A 21211-nucleotide genomic window follows, 5' to 3' on the forward strand; every position below is an offset into this window, starting at 1 on the left:
AACACAAACATGAGAACAAAAGCAGAGTGGCTCCCAGGCTACTGGTTTCTCTCTCTCTCTCTTTATATATATTTGTATTTTATTATGGAGGATTCTGCTGTTTCAGGCAGCTGAAATTAACCTCCCAAATAATCACTTGTTGAGGTACACACAAGTCCACATGCGTGGTCTTTCTCTGGGGGAAGGACGCATGTTGTACACGTGTGTAAGGAAACATAATTTACAGGACTTCCTGTGTAAGCAAACACCTATAGTACAGAGGGATGTTCCTGGTCAGGAAAAAATTTAAAAAAATACATCCTCCACAAACATTTTAATACATGTAATTTATTTTTGTCTAATGACATCCTCCTTTCCAGTCTTGGTATGTTTCAACTGCTTAATGAATTAGTTTGTGTGTGTGTCTGCAAGTATACACTGAGTGTACAAAACATTAGGAACACCTGCTCTATCCATGACAGACTCAATCCAGATGAAAGCTATGGTCCCTTACATGTGATTGATTGAAATCCAGTATCTATGAAGCCCTTTTTACATCAGCCGATGTCAAAGTGCTACACAGAAACACAGCCTAAAACCCCAAACAATGCAGTGTATGTGTAGCACTGTTCCACACTCCTCCTTCACATAAACATACTTCTTTCCTTTGGCATGCATTTATTCATTTCAGGATATGGTGGGGATGCAGCACCTGTAGCTCTAGCTTAAAGGACATCCTTCAGTGTCCAGGATCCGCCACATCCTCGGGCTTTCTGTCAGCCAGTTCCTGTTGGCGAGCATAATTTGTACTCATGTCACAATCAGTGTCCTTAAGCAGTCACTACCAATACACCGGCAGTCACAACCAATACACTAGCTGTTTGTTGCCTTTTGTACACCAGAGGGATAGGACTTCAAGGTCCACTGTGTATCATCATGTTGTGATCATGACTGCAGGACCAGTGCAGCAGGGTTCATTTCAGTCTTCAGACTCTTCTCCAGCAGCACCAGGCTCTGCACGGCCAGGTTCCTGCAGTCTGTATCAGGGTCCCCTTCAGCTACGTCTGTCAACAGCACAACAGGTTGGACCATGAGTATCATTATTACGGTAAACAGGTAGAAATTAACCATAAAGAACAATGAGGCTGTTCAGGCAATAAAACAAGCATGTATTTTTTTTTTTCAACAACAGTTGATTCACATTGAAAACCCAAGCATTCATGATTCTGTAACATTCATGTGTCTACTGGACTATTGGTAATGTCCTTGGGAGAATTTACATTTCCATTGATGAGTGAATGGCGTCACAGACAGTCTGCACAGGACAGGATATCCTGGATTCCCTCCATTTCCCAGCAATGCTCACCCCAGCTGTGTGTGTGTGTGTGTGTGTGTGTGTGTGTGTGTGTGTGTGTGTGTGTGTGTGTGTGTGTGTGTGTGTGTGTGTGTGTGTGTGTGTGTGTGTGTGTGTGTGTGTGTGTGTGTGTATGTGTGTGTGTGTGTATGCGCGTGTGTGTTCTCAGATTCACACACACTGAGCAGCTGCATGAACATCTGGACTGTGCTCTTTTTAACCACATTCTTCAGGTCATCCCTAAAATACACATAACCCAAGGTCAGCCCTGAACGATGTCATCAAAGGTGTGTAAAACTTACAGCGCTAATGTGACAATGGTAGGCTTAGGGTCAGAAATACCCTGAAAACAATGCCATTTTCAGTTCATCAACAAAATCATTATATTTGAGAAGTGGGACTGCAGTGTGGCGACAGCAAAGGAGTCATACTACTTTAAACTGATGTGCGGTGAGCTTTTTAGCGCCAGTGGCAGCTTAAGCATCACCCAAGTAGGTGCTGCCCATTAGTAGGAGTGCGCAAACCTAATCCAGTGTGGATGCAGAGAAGCTGAGGAGGACTGAGGATGAATGCAAGTTGACACGGCTCGGGCAGGTACACGAGCTAACCAGACCATTATACCAAACCAAATTGTTTTTGTCACATTAGCCGAGGTGTAGACCTTACAGTGAAATGCTTACAAGCCATTAACTTCTTGGTGACGGGGCAGTAATTTCACGTCCGGATGAAATGCATGACCAAATTCAACTGCCTACTACTCATCCCCAGAAGATAAGATATGCATATTATTAGTACACTTGGATAGAAAACACTCAGACATTTCTAAAACTGTTTGAATCATGTCTGTGAGTATAACAGAACCTATTTAGCAGGCGAAACCCCGAGGACAAACCATTCAGATTGTATTTTTATTTTTAGGTCACTCTTTTCAATGAGTTTTCATTGGGAATCCAGATTTCTAAGGGACCTTCTTGCAGTTCCTATCGCTTCCACTGATGTCAACAGTCTTTAGAAATTGGTTGAGGTTATTCCTTTGTGTAATGAAGAAGTACGGCCATCTTGAACGAGGGTCACTTGAAGTGTACTGTTAGAGGCGCGTGACCAGAAATGTAGCTATAGTTTGTTTTCCTTCCTATTTACATTAAAAAATACCTAAAGTTGTATTACAAAAGTAGTTTGAAATGTTTTGGCAAAGTTTACAGGTAACTTTTGAGATATTTTGTAGTCACATTGAGCAAGTTGGAACCGGTGTTTTTCTGGATCAAACGTGCCAAATAAATGGACATTTTGGATATATATCGACGGAATTAATCGAACAAAAAGGCCCATTTGTGATAATTATGGGACATATTGGAGTGCCAACAAAAGAAGCTCAAAGTTAAGGCATGAATTCAAATTTTATTTCTGCGTTTTGTGTCGTCGCTTGCAGGGTTGAAATATGGTTTCTCTCTTTGTTTACGGAGGTGCTATCCACAGATAATAGCATCGTTTGCTTTCGCCGAAAATACTTTTTGAAATCTGACATGTTGGCTGGATTTAATTTGCTATCTTGCATGTGTGATTTAATGAAAGTTTGATTTTTATAGTAATTTATTTGAATTTGGCGCTCTGCATTTTCCCTGGCTTTTGGCCAGGTGGGATGCTAGCGTCCCACATATCCCAGAGAGGTTAACCAACAATGCAGTTACAAAAAAAAGTGGAGGAAAAACTAGATGAGTAAAAAATGTTAACATAATTAAAGAGCAACAGTAAAATAACAGTAGCGAGGCAATATACAGGGGGTACTGGAAGAGAGTCAACGTGCAGGGGCACGGGTTAGTCGAAGTAATATGAACAAGTAAACTCAGCAAAAAAAGAAAAGTCCCCTTTTCAGGACCCTGTCTTTCAAAGATAATTTATAAAAATCCAAATAACTTCACAGATCTTCATTGTAAAGGGGTTAAACAGTTTCCCATGCTTGTTCAATGAACCATAAACAATTAATGAACATGCACCTGAGGAACGGTCATTAAGACACTAACAGCTTACAGACGGTGGGCAATTAAGGTCAAGGTTATGAAAATTTAGGTCACTAAAGAGGCCTTTCCACTGACTCTGAAAAACACCAAAAGAAAGATGCCCAGGGTCCCTGCTCATCTGCGTGAACGTGCCATAGGCATGCTGCAAGGAGGCATGAGGACTGCAGATGTGGCCAGGGCAATAAATTGCAATGTCTGTACTGTGAGACGCCTAGGACAGTACTACAATTAGACAGGATGGACAGCTGATCATCCTCGCAGTGGCAGACCACCTGCACAGGATCGGTACATCCGAACGTCACACCTGCAGGACAGGTACTGGATGGCAACAACAACTGCCTGAGTTACACCAGGAATGCACAATCCCTCCATCAGTGCTCAGACTGTCCGCAATAGGCTGAGAGAGGCTTAACTGAGGGCTTGTAGGCCTGTTGTAAGGCAGGTCCTCACCAGCAACAACATCATAGCCTATGGGCACAAACCCACCATCGCTGGAACAGACAGGACTGGCAAAAAGTGCTCTTCACTGACGAGATGCAGTTTTGTCTCACATGGGGTGATGGTCGGATTTGCATTTACCGTCGAAGGAATGAGGATTACACAGAGGCCAAAACTTTGTGAAACATAAGATAGTTTTTAATGTCCCATTGGTAGGATATTAGTGATCGTAGTTTGTCTATTTTGTTATCCAATGATTGTACATTGACTAATAGTACTGATGTTAGAGGCAGATTACCCACTCATCCTTAAAAGGGTGTCTGAAGTAAATCCTTTGCGTCCGACTCGTTACGGAAAAATTCTTTCAATACGAGATGAGTAATCGATGTCCTGATATCTAGAAGCTCTTTTCGGTCATGAGACAACAGCAGTCACATTATGTACCAAATAACTTACAAATAATGCAAAAAAACACAATAGAACAATTGGTTAGGAGACCATAAAACGGCAGCCATCTCCTTCGGCGCCATTATCCAGCGGCCAAGTGAATTTTCAAAGTTGTTTATGTTCTGTGTACTGCAATTCAGCTTTAGCTGCCAAGTACAGCCTACATGTAATCATATTAAACTACTACTAATGTCAAACTCTACTCCCCGAATTCACTGGGTGAGACAACTCCGTCAAGTATGTTGGGATAAAATAGTCTGGTCTCTACTCTTGTATATAGTAACATAAGTGATACTTTATTGTTCTGCCCTGTATTCTCACCTGCCAGCCATGCTCTGGTCTCAAACAGCTGATCACTGAGCTCCACCAGCAAACTCTGACTGGGCATGCTCAGAAAGACGGAGCAGACAGCAAATAGGACTCCTCGCCGCACCATCCTATGTTGGAAATACAGAGGTTGGGTAAGCCATAGACCAGTTGGACAAAAGACCTTCCTTCCTACCCACACTCAAACAGTTTCCTATTTATGACGCGTGTATAGATATACTCACTGGTCAACGTGGTAGCGTACGGCCCAGACAAAATCCAACAGAGCTCTGCCCATCTGAGTGGCCACCTGCAAAACACCAGACAACCCATTCAATCACATAGCCAAGTCACAACAATGGGGATATTTTCTGAGGTGACATTATGCTATGCAGTAGCGAATAATGGACATGTTTTAGACACCTAACTCAGCCAAATACTAGCCTAGTCAAAGCAAGGGAGACATTTTATGAGTTGACACCAGAAGAAATCAAGTTGTAGCCTACCGGAGCATTGACTGCTAGGTGCATGAGGAGTCCCAGCGTGTGGATCAGTCTCCCCAGAACCAGGTGGTCACCGCCCAGCAGGTCAAAGGTCACCTGAGGCCTAGGAGTCAAGGTGAAATGTTAGTATTGGAACAACAATGTTGTTCACTTGCATACAAGAACTCAATTACAATTGTGTAGCACAAAATGTGTGACACAAATAAACTGTGCTTCAAATGAAGAATACTGTATCACACGCACACACTCTCTCACATTGCCTCACACTCATTTGCTAGGGACCCATACAAATAGTGGGGCAATAAAGTATTTAGTCAGCCACCAATTGTGCAAGTTATCCCAATTAAAAAGATGAGAGGCCTGTCATTTTCATCATAGGTACACTTCAACTATGAGACAAAATTAGAAGAAAAAAAAAATCCAGAAAATCACATTGTAGGAATTTTAATGACTATTTGCAAATTATGGTGGAAAATAAGTATTTGGTCACCTACAAACAAGCAAGATTTCTGGCTCTCACAGACCTGTAACTTCTTCTTTAAGAGGCTCCTCTGTCCTCCACTCATTACCTGTATTAATGGCACCTGTGAACTTGTTATCAGTATAAAAGACACCTGTCCACAACCTCAAACAGTCACACTCCAAACTCCATTATGGCCAAGACCAAAGAGCTGTCAAAGGACATCAGAAACCAAATTGTAGACCTGCACCAGGCTGGGAAGACTGAATCTGCAATAGGTAAGCAGCTGGGTTTGAAGAAATCAACTGTGGGAGCAATTATTAGGAAATGGAAGACATACAAAACCACTGATAATCTCCCTCGATCTGGGGCTCCACGCAAGATCTCATCCCATGGGGTCAAAATGATCACAAGAACGGTGAGCAAAAATCCCAGAACCACACGGGGGGACCTAGTGAATGACCTGCAGAGAGCTGGGACTAAAGTAACAAAGCCTACCATCAGTAACACACTACACCGCCAGGGACTCAAATCCTGCAGTGCTAGACGTGTCCCCCTGCTTAAGCCAGTACACGTCCAGGCCCGTCTGAAGTTTGCTAGAGAGCATTTGGATGATCCAGAAGAAGATTGGGAGAATGTCATATGGTCAGATGAAACCAAAATATAACTTTTTTTTTTTCTTTTTCTTTTTTAACAACCCCAAAACATCACTGCTCTAGAGGAGACCTGCATGGAGGAATGGGCCAAAATACCAGCAACAGTGTGTGAAAACCTTGTGAAGACTTACAGAAAACATTTGACCTCTGTCATTGCCAACAAAGGGTATATAACAAAGTATTGAGATAAACTTTTGGTATTGACCAAATACTTATTTTCCACCATAATTCGCAAATAAATTCATAAAAAATCCTACAATGTGATTATCTGGATTTTCTCTTCTCATTTTTTTCCTTCATAGTTGAAGTGTACCTATGATGAAAATTACAGGCCTTTCTCATCTTTTTAAGTGGGAGAACTTGCACAATTGGTGGCTGACTAAATACCTTTTTGCCCCACTGTACATTCCAACACATTACCTGTCATAGTTTCTGAGCAGAGGGAAGAAGAAGTGGCCAGCAACAGGGGCATAACGGTTTGGGGTGGGCTTGGCTGGGGGGTGAGTGACACCCTGAAATGAGGGCAGAACAAAACCCATCTTAACATTGATCAGGAATCAGATTTAGCTAATGTATGGTTAGTCTTAATTCCAGTATTATTTAAAAGGCAAAGAAATAACCTTATTGAAACTGTTGTGCAGCCTACCTTACTGAGCCGTTTGGTCTTACTCTGAATCCGCCTCTCCACCACTTGTCGCCAGTGTATGGGGTCATCGCCGGGGTAAAGGGGTGTATTCATGGTAACCCGCTGAATGGCCTTGGATGGACCTCCTTTGTCAGTGATTGGTTGAGAGAGCTCCTGCGCAGACATAATGAGGACCTGACACAGGGGAGATAAATACATGGTTATGAAGCCTTTGTGAAAGGCATTCTACATTCACAGAAGATACTAGGGAGGAACCGTGTTCTCTTCACCTCTAAAATATCCAGCCGTTGTCGTATACTGTAATTCATGGAGTAGAACTCTGTGGTCAGATACTCAGTCACCTGTGAATGAAACGGATGAGAATTAAAAAGGACATGGTGTATTTAGCAGTGAATGTTGATCATACACACCGACTGTACAAAACATTAGGAACACGTTCCTGATATTGAGCGGCACCCCCCTTTGCCTCAGAACAGCCTCAACTCATAGGTGCATGGACTCTACAAGGTGTCGAAAACGTTCCACAGGGATGCTGGACTCCATTGCTTCCCACAGTTGGCTGTCCAGATGGCTGGATGTCATTTGGGTGGTGGACCATTCTTGATACAAACGGGAAACTGTTGAGTGTGGAAAAACCCTGCAGCGTTGCAGTTCTTGACACACGCCTGGCACCTACTACCATACCCCATTCAAAGCCACATAAATAGTTTGTCTTACCCATTCAACCTCTGAATGGCACACACACAATCCATGTCTCAATTGTCCCAAAAATCCTTCTTTAACCTGTCTCCTCCCCTTCATCTACACTGATTGAAGTAGATTTAACAAGTGACATCAATAAGGGATTATAGCTTTGCCTGGATTCATCTGGTCAGTCTGTCATTGAAATAGCAGGTGTTCCTAATGTTTTGTACACTCAGTGTATGAAACTGAACTATAATATAAAAAGGTAGATGGTTAAGATTAAGGTGAAATATCTTACGGGGACAGAGTCGGTGACAGTGAGGGCCACCATAGCAGCCAGCCTGAGACTAAGGAAACCCACAGTGTTGTACCTGTCCTCCATGTGCAGCAGCACCTTGCTCAGTTCAACACTGACCTGAGGAGCGACAAACATTAAGGGAACGACTATAACAAGGGAACTACATTTTAATGTAGTAAACAGTGTGTGACCTCTCACCTCTCGAGCTGTAGAAGTGTTCTTCCTCACCAAGCCCTCAATGGCTCTCAGACTGAGATCCACCCTCACTGGGTCCTCAGATGAGAGGAAGGCTGGGGAGAGATGGATGTAAGGATGAACGAACCAATCATTTAACAAGTTAGTAAAATAAAGAGAGCATTGGTAAGCTTAATGGGAAAGGGGGACACCTAGTCAGTTGCACATCTGAATGCATTCAAAAGACACTTGCACATATCAGCAATCTTTCTTACAGGTACATGGTAACAGTTGAATAAAATGAGAAACAAGAAGAAACCTGCACACTGCTCTTTAAAAAAGCTTTCATTCATATTCACATTACAACTTAACATACATAGGCATTTCATCATTAAGACATTCAGGAAATAATGTCTGGAGAGTGAAACTCCCAAAATATAATATTTTGCTCAGAGTACTACTATTACCTTCCTCTACGCCACAAAAATCTATTTTTTTTTTAAGTTAGAAATTTCATGTTTCAGGTCATTAAAATGTTTTGGACTGGATAATCCCTGTCGTTTCTCCTGATTTATCGTTTATGTTCACAAATTCTGTTTGAGAGGACGGGTTTTTACATACATAACACAGCCCACATGGACATTTAATCATGTAGATAACATGGGTGGTGGAGCACGTAATAATGTAATTTATTTTGAACCGTTTTCCTGTCAGTCGGTGGCAGAAATATTCACACTTCATCATATTGTTGCACTGTGCGCAACCTCTGCATTTATAGCTACCATTCGGGAAGAGGCCGTAAAAGAGCCTGGCTGATTTTCTTTTGTGGCTGGCAGCCAGTGAATTCTATGAGTTACATCTGAATGAGTCAACAGGCGTGGCGGACCTGGCACAGCTCCTGGTATATGTCCGTTACATTTATGGGGAGGTCAAGACCAATGTTTTGCGTAAATTGCAACCTCTCCTATATACAATACCTTTCGGTATATACAATACCTTTTGTGCCAGTAACCTTTCGGTTACTGGCACAACGCTCTTAACCGCTAGGCTACCTACCCCCATCTCTGCTTACTTGTCAAGCATAACTTTTTGTGGAAGGCACAACACTGCGTGCAAACCCCCCTGCATAGTCACCGTCGTCGTACAGTATATCGAGTTTCCTTGTAGGCCTATTTGGCGGGGAAACTGAAGCAAGCTGTAGCCCATTGCCTGTTTCTATTTGAGTCTGTCAAAAAATGTGAAACTGTGTCTATTCGGATCTAGTAGAAGGCCGACATTTGATGGTTTCAAATAAGAAAATACTATTGACACTTTTTTTTTAAATTGAGAGACTAGCTTAAAGTTCTTTACTGACAATCATTTTCACTGGCCCATGTGGGTGATGTTTTTTCTCGCCTGAATGATCTGAATCTAGGATTACAGGGACTCTACACAACTATAATGTGCGGGACAAAATTGAGGCTATGATTAAGAAGTTGGAGCTCTTCTCTGTCTGCATTAACAAGGACAACACACAGGTCTTTACATCATTGTATTATTTTTTGTGTGCAAATGAACTCAAGCTTACGGACAATGTCAAATGTGATATAGCAAAGCACCTGAGTGAGCTGGGTGCGCAATTATGCAAGTACTTTCCCGAAACGGACGACACAAACAACTGGATTCGTTCTCGCTTTCATTCCCTGCCTCCAGTCCACTTACCAATATCTGAACAAGACAGCCTCATCGAAATTGCAACAAGCAGTTCTGTGAAAATGTAATTTAATCAGAAGCCTGCCAGATCTCTGGATTGGGCTGTGCTCAGAGTATCCTGCCTTGGCAAATCGCACTGTTAAGACACAGCAACCACGTACCTATGTGAGAGTGGATTTTCAGCACTCACTAGCATGAAAACTAAATAAAGGGACAGACTGTGTGTAGAAAATGAAAGACAGACTCTCCAAAACAACATTAGAGTTATGTGCATCCTTTCAAGCACACCATCAACCTGTGGTGAATTTTCGATGAACAAATAAAGTTATATATGTAAGATGGCTAAATAAAAGAGCAAAATTATTGATTTATTATTATATTATTATTTGTGCCCTGGTCATATAAGAGCTATTTGTCACTTCCCACGAGCCAGGTTGTGACAACAACTCACTCATTCTTATGGTTAATAAATGTATTGAATAGTGTGTGTGGCAGGCTTACAATGATGGCAAAAAAAAACATTTTAGAGTGCGCTGATCATGGTGCTAGAGGGGGTACGCAGCTGGAGGTTATATGTTAAGGGATATAGGAATATTTTTTTTTAAAGTTTGGGAACCACTGGCCTAGGCTATCCTACACAATTGCGCACAGCAGCCTAGACTCAGTGTCCAATTCGACACACAGAAACATGAAAACATTCATGCTTTCTCTGTTCAATCTTGTAGACATGGCTGTAAATCCAGCAGAAAATAGCAGATAATCAACATAAATGAAGGGGTATTGGATTGGATCCAACTGACTTCACTGGCGCAATGAACAAGACATGAAAATATTCTGGACATTCTTACAAACACTGTTTTTCCGCACAGGCTGTTTTTTCATGGCATGCTATAGGCCGTTTGTCACTTGACTGTCATTCAGAAAAACATTTCCTGGATCAGCTGATGATGGTTGACAATATCACTAGGCCTAACTAAACAATTGGATACCAAATGTGCACCCAACAATTAGGTCTATTAGCCTACACATAGCCTATTGAAGAATCACGCAAGTTAGGCGATGGCCTATAATGGGTCTCCTATTCAGATGATAACATTCACCCCGAGCCTACTGGTTAATCAGCTCACAGTCATCTGGACACTCTCCGACGTGCAGTAGAGTAATATTTCCCTCTTTTCATATCTAAAAAAATGCAACTCGTAAACTTTACACAGGCTACTGGTACCGATCACTATAGCCTAATACATTTACATTACATTTAAGTCATTTAGCAGACCTAATACTTATTACAAGGTTGAAATAAAATGTATTTATATGTGCACATTTTTATTTATTAATTAATGCATTAGTAGGCTTATTGATGACATTTTTCAAGTTATTCCCCACAAACTTGTTTTATTTAGTCTAAAATGAAGGCAAAGAATGCAGGGCATTTTTCTTAATCTTATATAATATTCTGCCCATATAAACAAACATAATTTTAGAGCATAAATTAACCTAATATATATATATATATATTAAATTAGTTAACCCACGGAAGACATGTGAAAGCCTTCACAAGTTTCTCCACGGAGACCCTAAATGCAACGCGTTCCCCAGCCAGTTGCGCACACGTGGGCGAGGACGAAAGACAAAGGAGTTCGCTTCCGCTGCAACTTTTGCTGTAAAATACAACACGTTGCTTCATCCATCTCCCACCCATGGAGAGACCTATATACTGTATCTTACCCTCCAGACAGTCTCGGAGGTAGCGAGGTGGGGCAGCTTGGCTCATCTCCTGGTCAGCTGACATGTCATAGGGGGTGAGCTCATCATCACTGGTTCAAACACACACAGGACAGGGTCATAGAGCCTAATCGATACAAAACTACAAAACCATGCCTTCTTAACTGTCCATGGGAAGATTGTAGTGATTTTAATTAAATATAAAACTTCAGTCTCAGACAGGATTATGTTAATACATGTAGTGTATAACAAGAGGTATTACAGAGTGTTATGGGTTTGATTATGATAATACTATCTCTTACCTATCCAGCTCTGAGTCTGGGTCAGCTCCTGATTTCTGAGCCACGGAAGCAGCCTGGGATGGTACTGCCTGAGAGGGTACAGTCTTCCCTTTGACGTCTTGAGGAAGATCCAATCTGTCATCAAGCAGCTCTGTTTCTTCCTCAGACAGTGGAGTCATCAGTGAGAGCAGCTCCTCGGTCTCCTCATCATGCTCATACTGAGCGGGAGAAACACAACAAATGAACACACACCCTTTCCGGAGTCCTACACAGGACTCATAACAAGACAGACATAGCCTATCTCCTTTCTTTAAAGTGCACTGATCTGAACAGTAAATAGGAGAAAGCATTGTGGTATTTGTTTTCACCCGTTCAGTTCTTTCAGGTCAGTATGAGCAGAGAAAAGAAAAATAGGGACAGTGAGCCACTTCAGACTATAGAGATGCACCCAAAGCCTCGGGAAAGGTGCCATACAATACTGTACTTCGAATTTGAGTTTGGCTCCATTGACATCCATGCGGGAGCTGAGACACTCCCCCACCACCATGCCCATGCGCCTCACACGGACTACACTGCTGTCAAGGTGGCTCTGCATCCCTCCCAACATGCACTGCAGCAGCTCTGACAGGGAGGAAGAAGAAAGGACAACAGAGTCGTGTTTGATTGGGCAGGAAAAAAAATTCTATTAAATGCCCAAATGAACATAACCCAGAGACAGACAGGACAGAAAGTAGTGTGAACACCTCTGCCCGTGTTACATAATACTGTGGCGTAGTTGTCGGAGTGTTACCCGAGCGTAGCTCCTGTAGCTCTGCATCACTCAGTAGTCCCACACACAGCAGCAGAGCCCGGCTCACATAGAGCTGCTGCTCCAGAGGGGTGTGTCTGACTGCACTGGGGTTAGCCCAGGCCTGGCACAGCGACCGCAGCACCTGGATACAGTCAATAACATGATCATAAATACCAATATATCATAACAACACAAGTCTTATAACGTTGTACACTCACCTGTATAAGTAGTGGCCTTCTCTCCCTGTCTTGAGCCAGGTAGCCTAGAAGAATGCTCAACACACGAGTCTGGAAGAAAGTAAGTTAAATACTTCAGCTATAACAGAAGCTTTTTCAATTTCCAAAAATGATAGATCGACTAGTCTCACCACGAGTTCACAGTCTCACCTCATATTTGTATTGAAGCAGCAGCAGTTTATGGGTGATGACAAACTGGGCCTTTTTGTTCTTCAACACCAGGTTCCCCATGATCCTGGACAGAGCATCAGGTCTAGGGGAAAAATAACACTTACATTACGAGAGAAAGGGGTAAATGCGGTGCAGTAAAAAGTATGTTTTTGACACCTTTTGATAACTTCTAGCTATCTCCCACCTGTTGGTGGGAGACATCCCTCACCTGTTGACAGCCTGCACCATCCCAGTGAGCACGCTCTCCAGCCAGCGCTCTGGGACATTCTCCAGCAGCTTCCAGCACACCCTTTGCCACACCATGTCTGAAAGCGTGCAGGAGGAGAGGTAAGGGGCTAGCACCCCAAATACTAACCCTGCAGAGAGAAGCACACAATTATGTAACATTTCTGATGATACAATGGGAAAGTGTTACAGTTGACAATCATCAATGCAGGAGGAACACAGCCTTGCTTACCACTGTGTCCCTGAACACAGGCCTTCCCCAGTGCCTGGGCCACAAAAGTCAGAGAGCAGTCTTTTCTATCTGGGAACAACAGTGTATTGACAGTGAGTTACACACATAATAAAATACATTTCCAATAAGACAGTTAAAGTTAAAACAGCCATAAATAGGCCCATAATCAGAAAGTACTGTCTTACATTAAAAAAGTAATATCTTCTGCATTATGTAAAGTAGACATAAACTGATGGATGGGCACACAAACCTCTCAGAGCCTGACAGGTTCTCTCTAGCACAGTGAGCATTTCTCTGGCCAATAGGGGGTAGTACTGCTGGGGGAGGAAGATGGTCTTGTTGTGGTTGTGCAGTTGGTTGGCAGTCAGGTCAGGCAGAGCCACCAGGCGGCTCAGCAGGGTCTCTCTGAGCTGGGGAGAGTCGGAGGGACCCGTCCCCTGACAGCGGGTCCACAGTAGGACTGTCAGACGACCACTCTGAAGGAACCGCTCTAGGATGCTGACTAAACGGTCCAGACCTGCACTGGGGCTGCTGGAGATGGATGATCACACACATTCATGCACACCAAAACACACACACAAACAAAGAGAATCAGTCAGAGAAATGTACAAGATGTGTATATCATTACCACACAGGTCACCGGCAGCAAAGACACAGTTATTCACAGTATCAAGTAGCCCATTATATTGACTATAAATGCATTGTAATGCATCAATGTCAATTTCCCTTCCTGTCTCGCTGTCGCATAGAATGTGTAAACAGCCCAGATGCTCTGTTTAGACATTAACAGTCCTCACTTATGGTTTTGGAAACCTTTAAATTGTAATATCATCGAGTAACCTTTCAAAAGTTTGGGGTCACTTAGAAATTGAATTGTTTTTGAAAGAAAACTCTAATTTTTGGCCATTAAAATAGATTAGAAATACAGTGTAGACATTGTTACATTGTTAATGTTGTAAAAGACTTGTAGCTGGAAACGGTTGATTATTTATGAAATATCTACATAGGCATACAGAGGCCCATTATGCGCAACCATCACACCTGTGTTCCAATGGCACATTGTGTTAGCTAATCCAAGTTGATCATGGACATAGTTTTAACAAATCCCACACCGCCATATTTCCATGTAACAGCAACTTTCCAGCTTGTTTACAGAACAGAGGCAACCGCCTGTTCTTATTAGTTATCCAGTATCTCTGAACGCCTTTGTGTAACGGAAGAAGACAGAAAAGGGTAACTGAAAAATACTGCCAGCTGCAACCTGTTTAGAAGGTGTACAGTGCGTATATATTTTATATTTGTACAATAATTTCTCGATGATATTAAAAGTTAACTTCCAAAGGATTCCAAAACCGACTTGCACTAACGTTTAGACATATAGTGTTGGGATTGTTGTATACATTGGCCGCGCTGTGGTCCATGGTTCAAATGAGTATGGCCCTTTGGATTCTAGAAGACTAAGTATCCACTATTAACATCTTCAAACATTTTTCTCACCTCATTGAGCTGATACCATCCATCAGCACTAACAGAGTCTGGTCTGGAGGACCTCGGAGGAACAAACCATCCCACAATTCTGTGCACTGGGCAATGGTAAGAAGCTGGAGCCAATCAGCATTGATGTTACTGATGAGAAACTGTAGGGTCCGGGTGTAGTGGGCTCGACTGAACTCTGCTCGCTGAGCTGATGTAATTGTACTCTGAGGCCCATCGTCCAAGTAACTGGTTAGTGTGTGTAGAGTTTTGGCCACATCTTCCTTCTCTTTGGAGGTAGTGAGAGTTCGGACGCATTGGCCCACTGAGAGTCGAACTTCAACATCTGGGGTTAGGGACTGCATCATCCTCCAGCACCTGTTGGAGACAAGATTAGTTTATATAGTTCGTGTTCTACCAATACTTTCAAACCACTGCTAGCTAGCTTCCTACCTATGTAACGTTACATAAGAAATGCATAAATCTGTTAACAATGAGATTTTATTTAGCTGGCTAACTACTGACAGCCTGATCCCTTAATTGCTATTATTGGACCAATTAACAACAGACGTCAATAGAAGAGGTCCTATCTTGGGATACTGATTATTAAAGACTATTAGGCACTCACCTGAATGTTTAGCTAACTAGCCAGTAGCCACCATTAGCCAGAATAAAGGTTGTATTCCCACATCTCTGGTCTACTCACCGGGTGATAAACGACACATTTGAAACGGTTTCACGCTGTGAATTAAATTAATTGGACAAATACTGCAGCCCAAAACAAACTAAGGTTCAAACTGCTTTAAAAACAACCTATATTCTTCTAGCTAGTCTTAGCTACTTTTTCACGATACCAAATAAAAAAACGCCTGCTGCGCAAAATGAGTGCGCTAACAAAAAATGTCCGTACTGGATAAAAGTACGCAATATGTATCAAGAAAAGTTCCGTGTGAGTTACATTCAACAGGCCAACATGTTTGTATCAAGTCAGACTTTTTAATGAGACTTTTATTTTACTCTGAGTGAACCTGAATTGAAAACATTGCATAAACATACCAGTGTAAGTAAAATCAATATTCAACATCCAGAGGTAGGCGGCTACTTTCCACAATATAAAAATTAAATGATAACATTGTACTGATCATATAAAACTCAATATTGTACTAAATATGTTTTATTGTAAAAGCCTCTCCTAGCCCTATCAGACGAAGTGGTCAAACTGGCCAAGAGGAATATGGCTGCTGTACAGCTGTGCTAGGAATGATCCTTCACTCCAGTATCTCTCCTCCTCAGAACTGTTGAATGATGCCAGAATATCCTCCATCTCCTCCTTCCAAAGCACATCCATCCTCGGGTTCATTTCCATGAACCGTTGGGCTGTTAACCGCACACTGCCCAAGCCTATTCCAACCACAGGGACCACTGGTATACCTGACACCATCATGGCTACCATCAGAGGACACACAGGCCCTATCTGTTCCAACACCCGCTTGTCATAGGTGGGGGTTTGTGGTACCTTTATCGGTGGTGGCAACCATGGAGCCCCCTTATACTGCATGGTATGGTAGTGATCTCCATGGGAGAGGGGATAATTGTAGAAGTTTCCATACTGTTGCTCAGTATGAGAGGATGGTGTATAGCCAGTATAGCTAGGAGGTTGCTGTTCCCAGGGGGCAGAGGCTTGTTGTGGGCTCTGGTAGTACATGTCCATAGCCAGCAGGTGGTTATGATGGGTTGGAGATGAAGGGCTCCAGTATTGATAAGGCTGAGAGTGGAAAAAGGCAGGGACCTTGCTGGAGAGGTTCTGGGGATGGACAAGATCTCCATGGGACAGCGGAGTTGGGTATAGAGGGGGAAAGGCTTCCTCTGCATAGAATGGGTGACACAAGAGAGAGCTAGGTCAAACTATTGTATTAGACAGTTGTTTTTCATCCAAAACATAGACATATAATATGAATTACCTGAAGATTATACTGGGCACATGTTTGAATGCCTGCACAATTTACAAAGAAACTTACCATTTGAGTTCTCCCTTGTCACATAGAGGGACATTCTTTTTTTAATTTGGTCAAATAAAACACTCGATTTGCAGCTAAATTATGTGAGAAAATAAATTATTGGGAGAATCCTCCAATGAGCAGCAATCCTGGAAATATAATGGTCTATTTCACAAAAACTATTGGTCAAGACACTTCAAAGGATACTGCATTCTTTCTCCATGGAAACCACATCCTTACCATGGTTACGAGATACCAGTGTCTTCTTTATTATGTAGGTTTTCATTTTTTTATTTGATTAAAACAACAACAATACAAAGACAATACAAATGGCTGATCCCATCAGTGGGTGCTCTGGTCAGTAGTTGCGCTCGTATGCCTTCATATATGCTGTATCTACAGTCACGGCCAAAAGATTTGAGAATGAGTATAATTACAAGCATTTCATAAGTGTCAAAGACTTTTATTGACAATTACATGAAGTTGATGCAAAGAGTCAATATTTGCAGTGTTGAGCCTTTTTTTCAACACCTCTGCAATCCACCCTGGCATGTTGTCAATTAAATTCTGGGCCACATCCTGACTGATGGCAGCCCATTCTTGCATAACCAATGCTTGGAGTTTGTCAGAATTTGTGGGTTTTTGTTCGTCCACCCACCTCTTGAGGATTGACCACACGTTCTCAATGGGATTAAGGTCTGGGGAGTTTCCTGGCCATGAACCCAAAATATCGATGTTTTGTTCCCCGAGCCACTTAGTTATCACTTTTGCCTTATGGCAAGGTGCTCCATCATGCTGGAAAATGCATTGTTCATCACCAAACTGTTCCTGGATGGTTGGGAGAAGTTGCTCACGGAGGATGTGTTGGTACCATTCTTTATTCATGGCTGTGTTCTTAGGCAAAACTGTGACTGAGCCCACTCCCTTGGCTAAGAAGCAACCCCACACATGAATGGTCTCAGGATGTTTTACTGTTGGCATGACACAGGACTGATGGTAGCGCTCACCTTGTCTTCTACGGACAAGCATTTTTCCGGATGCCCCAAACAATCGGAAAGGGAATTCATCAGAGACAATGACTTTACCCCAGTCCTCAGCAGTCCAATCCCTGTACCCTTTGCAGAATATCAGTCTGTCCCTGATGTTTTTCCTGGAGAGAAGTGGCTTCTTTGCTGCCCTTCTTGACACCAGGCCATCCTCCAAAAGTCTTCCCCTCACTGTGCGTGCAGATGCACTCACAACTGCCTGCTGCCATTCCTGAGCAAGCTCTGTACTGGTGGTGCCCCGATCCCGCAGCTGAATAAATTTAAGGAGACGGACGCGATCTTACTGGCAGCAATATCCTTGCCTGTGAAGCCCTTTTTTGCGCAAAGCAATGATGACGGCACGTGCTTCCTTGCAGGTACCCATGATTAACAGAGGAAGAACAATGATTCCAAGTACCTCCCTCCTTTTGAAGCTTCCAGTCTGTTATTTTAACTCAATCAGCATGACAGAGTGATCTCCAGCCTTGTGCTCGTCAACACTCACACCTGTGTTAACGAGAGAATCACTGACATGATGTCAACAGGTCCTTTTGTGGCAGGGCTGAAATGTACTGGAAATGATTTTTGGGGATTCAGTTCATTTGCATGGCAGAGGGACTGCAATTAATTGCAATTCATCTGATCACTCTTCATAACATTCTGGAGTATATGCAAATTGCCATCATACAACCTGAGACAGCAGACTTTGTGAAAATTAATATTTGTGTCATTCTCAAAACTTTTGGCCACGACTATAGTAAATGGAAATGTGATGAGCAATATTATACAAAATATCAAGATCATCAAACAAAATATCATTTTATTATTTGATTTATTTTCTTACTTCACTGTTTTCTTTGACCTTTTTACAATGACTTGAAATTATAATTCCCCAATATCAATAAGCAGGGGCGCAACTTTGGTTTTAGAAGAGAGGGGGACATAATATATAATATATATATTTATCCAGTCAGATAAACACTCCACACAGATTACCCGAATCGTGGCCCTAAAGCACACTGTTGTCTCATTTTGTATCACATTCCAATTTTAAAACAGGGCGGCCCCCCTACAGTGAAAGTTGCGCCCGATAACAAGGATTGCATTTTTCAGGGGATATTCAATGAAAAATATATAGTAGTCAACAATAATGTTCTAATAATTTAGACATTATCCTTCGGAGTAAGAATAAACTTCAGTTGTATAATTTTTGTTTCTACAATATTCTATTTTTATAATTTAACAAACTGACAGTCACATATGGTCAGTGCTTTCCAAGGGCTCATCATCAGGTTAGTAAGAGGCAAAAGTATGAATGACAGAGGCACAGTGTTAAGACTATCAGGCCAGATCTTCAGGGTTTAGCAATGACAATTGGGATTAGCAATGACATTGAATAACTTTTTTGTTTATGTTTTCAAATTACAGCGAGTGAGTGTGTGAGCTGATAGTTAAAATGGTCAGAAGTAAAACCTAATTCTTTGGTCAGTTTGAAAAATGCGAGGGTTAAAAAGAAATTGGAACTTGTTTAAAGTGCATAAGAGAATCCCATTGAATCAAGTTTAACCACGCAAAACAGAATGCCTGGACAGGACTCAGTCTAATCAGTCAGCTAGCAATTATGCAAAGTGTCACAACTAGCTGTCTGAACTACAGTCTGAAATAAAGAAGGACACAAAGAATAATAGCAAAAAAAGGAGGTAATCTTGCTATTGTATCCAGGAAACATAGGGTACAGTATGTGGGAAGATGTCTTACGGTTTCCTCCTAGTAATGCACCACTGGCTGCTGGGTACTGTAGTAGTAAATGATTGCCTGAAGCCTCATTGAGCCTCATTACTGCTGGGGAAAGCCATCAATTACACTCAAAGGCAGAATGACTCGAACCAATTAGACAGTTGCATTGGTTTATGATTGACATAATGTGTGGTTCAGCCCTTTGTGGGCTGGCTTTGTGAGGCCTCACTACCTGTCCCCAGGCAACAGGCGTAGTGCAACTCCACTGACTTCCATATGATATGGATGGGTAAACCTAAAGATCAGTTTAAAAGATTCAGAAAGTGATATACAGAAGAGATCTGTAGTTCTGTACAGTGCCGTTCTCAGCTGGGGAGATAAGAGTTAGCATGTGTCACTGATAACTACAATGACCTTTAAGAGGTCACTGTCTGCAACGTCAGCATTACAGTGGATCACACTTCAGTGTGGCTGAAGTGGAATGACCTCACCATATAAAAAGCCATTTTGAATCGATCAGACCAGAATGAATGAAACCCGTCAGTGTTGCCAATTCAATGGGTGCTCAACACAACACTTTTGAAATGTACTGTGTGCTACCTTGAGTACAAGACAACAATTTCAATCTAAATATTTTTCTCAATTCAACTATTTCTACCCATGAGTAGCATTCAACTATTAAATCCATTAAATACCAGAATCCCTTGTGAATCCAGAAATGCCAAAACTATTTACAAACGTTTCCCTAAAAAACAACTTGTATTAGAGAGAAACAACGGAAAATAATCATTAACAAAGAGTGTGAAGTAATGTGAAATGTGGAATAAATGTATGAATGTGATTCACAGATGGGAGAAAATTATGTGTACATGCTACATGCTGGAGTGGCATACACAAGACATACCCATGGGGGAGGATCATATTATTTCTTAGCAGAAGACCAAAAAATAGTTTTTTTTCCCTCAGCTATAAAAATACCTAGAATCTACAAGGTTAGAAAAAAACTTTACATATACAAGTTATTTACATCCAAAGGCCATTTTTCACGGTGCGCTGAAAATAAGGAGAAGAGCGTGGTGACAGAGCAAGAGTTTTATAGATGAAAGGTGGAGGAGGCTGCATTTGTCTTTAGTATAGCTGCGTGGTTGATACAGCATGCTACAAGTTATCTGCAGTTCGAGCAGTTAAGAGACAGCAACAATATTATCCTTCAATATGTCAAGTATCTCAACCGTGTCAGAGAGTGCATTGGTGAATAGGCAGCACTGATGATGTGTATCAATAGCCTGCCATTTTCATTACCTCTTGCTTATTTTCAGAAATGTGGTTAAAAGTTCGAGAGATTCAGATTGGGGCTTAGTCAACTGAGGCTCTTACGGTAAAGAAGAGAGTTTTGTCCGTTTGTTGACGTCCGATTGTGGCGTCTGTCTATCGCTCCCCACTGTTCTTCACAACGTTATTGCTTCATCGATGTGTTAAACATTTTCTACTCCTTTAAATCAAAAAGCTGAGGGAGAGTTACAAGATCTAACCTCTGAAACTCTCTGGTAGCCACAAGCAACAAGTCCGTTTTCAAATAATTTCAGCATTCTTAAGTAATTCATGTTATCTTAAAGCAAAATATATCTTCAAATTCCGATTACATTCCTTAACAATAAACTTTT

The 21211-nt window shown here is 41.9% G+C and overlaps 1 protein-coding gene across 4 annotated transcripts; it reads right to left on the minus strand.

Moving 5' to 3' along the window:
- Positions 1–640: 640 nt before the first annotated feature.
- telo2 (TEL2, telomere maintenance 2, homolog (S. cerevisiae)) lies at positions 641–15684 on the minus strand. Of its 4 annotated transcripts, none has more exons than XM_046356544.1 (20): positions 15500–15684; positions 14813–15167; positions 13566–13846; positions 13316–13384; positions 13067–13214; positions 12838–12940; positions 12670–12738; positions 12452–12593; positions 12146–12282; positions 11683–11879; positions 11384–11472; positions 7988–8079; positions 7790–7906; positions 7077–7148; positions 6808–6981; positions 6582–6673; positions 5049–5148; positions 4788–4852; positions 4558–4673; positions 641–1043 (listed from the first exon to the last, which is right to left on the minus strand). In XM_046356544.1, exons 2-20 carry the CDS (start codon positions 15154–15156, stop codon positions 925–927), a joined length of 2526 nt encoding a protein of 841 aa, XP_046212500.1. In that variant the 5' UTR covers positions 15157–15167; positions 15500–15684; the 3' UTR covers positions 641–924. The 4 variants fall into 4 exon arrangements, with proteins under 4 accessions (XP_046212500.1, XP_046212501.1, XP_046212502.1 ...); XM_046356545.1 differs by having other exon boundaries at positions 14813–15166; positions 15495–15684; XM_046356546.1 differs by having other exon boundaries at positions 13566–13843; positions 14813–15166; positions 15417–15684.
- Positions 15685–21211: the final 5527 nt, after the last annotated feature.

This window comes from Oncorhynchus gorbuscha, linkage group LG07 (genome assembly GCF_021184085.1).
Source record: "Oncorhynchus gorbuscha isolate QuinsamMale2020 ecotype Even-year linkage group LG07, OgorEven_v1.0, whole genome shotgun sequence".
Lineage (NCBI taxonomy): Eukaryota > Metazoa > Chordata > Actinopteri > Salmoniformes > Salmonidae > Oncorhynchus > Oncorhynchus gorbuscha.

What these genes read in the sequence shown, in the direction of transcription:
- telo2 (XM_046356544.1), bottom strand. Translation starts at nt 15,156, where the DNA reads ATGATGCAGTCCCTAACCCCAGATGTTGAAGTTCGACTCTCAGTGGGC. An exon ending in TGCTTCAATACAAATATGAG is followed by an intron (nt 12,739 to 12,837) that starts GTGAGACTGTGA and finishes ACTTTCTTCCAG; the next exon opens with ACTCGTGTGTTGAGCATTCT. An exon ending in AACGGCTGGATATTTTAGAG is followed by an intron (nt 6,982 to 7,076) that starts GTGAAGAGAACA and finishes CCCCTGTGTCAG; the next exon opens with GTCCTCATTATGTCTGCGCA.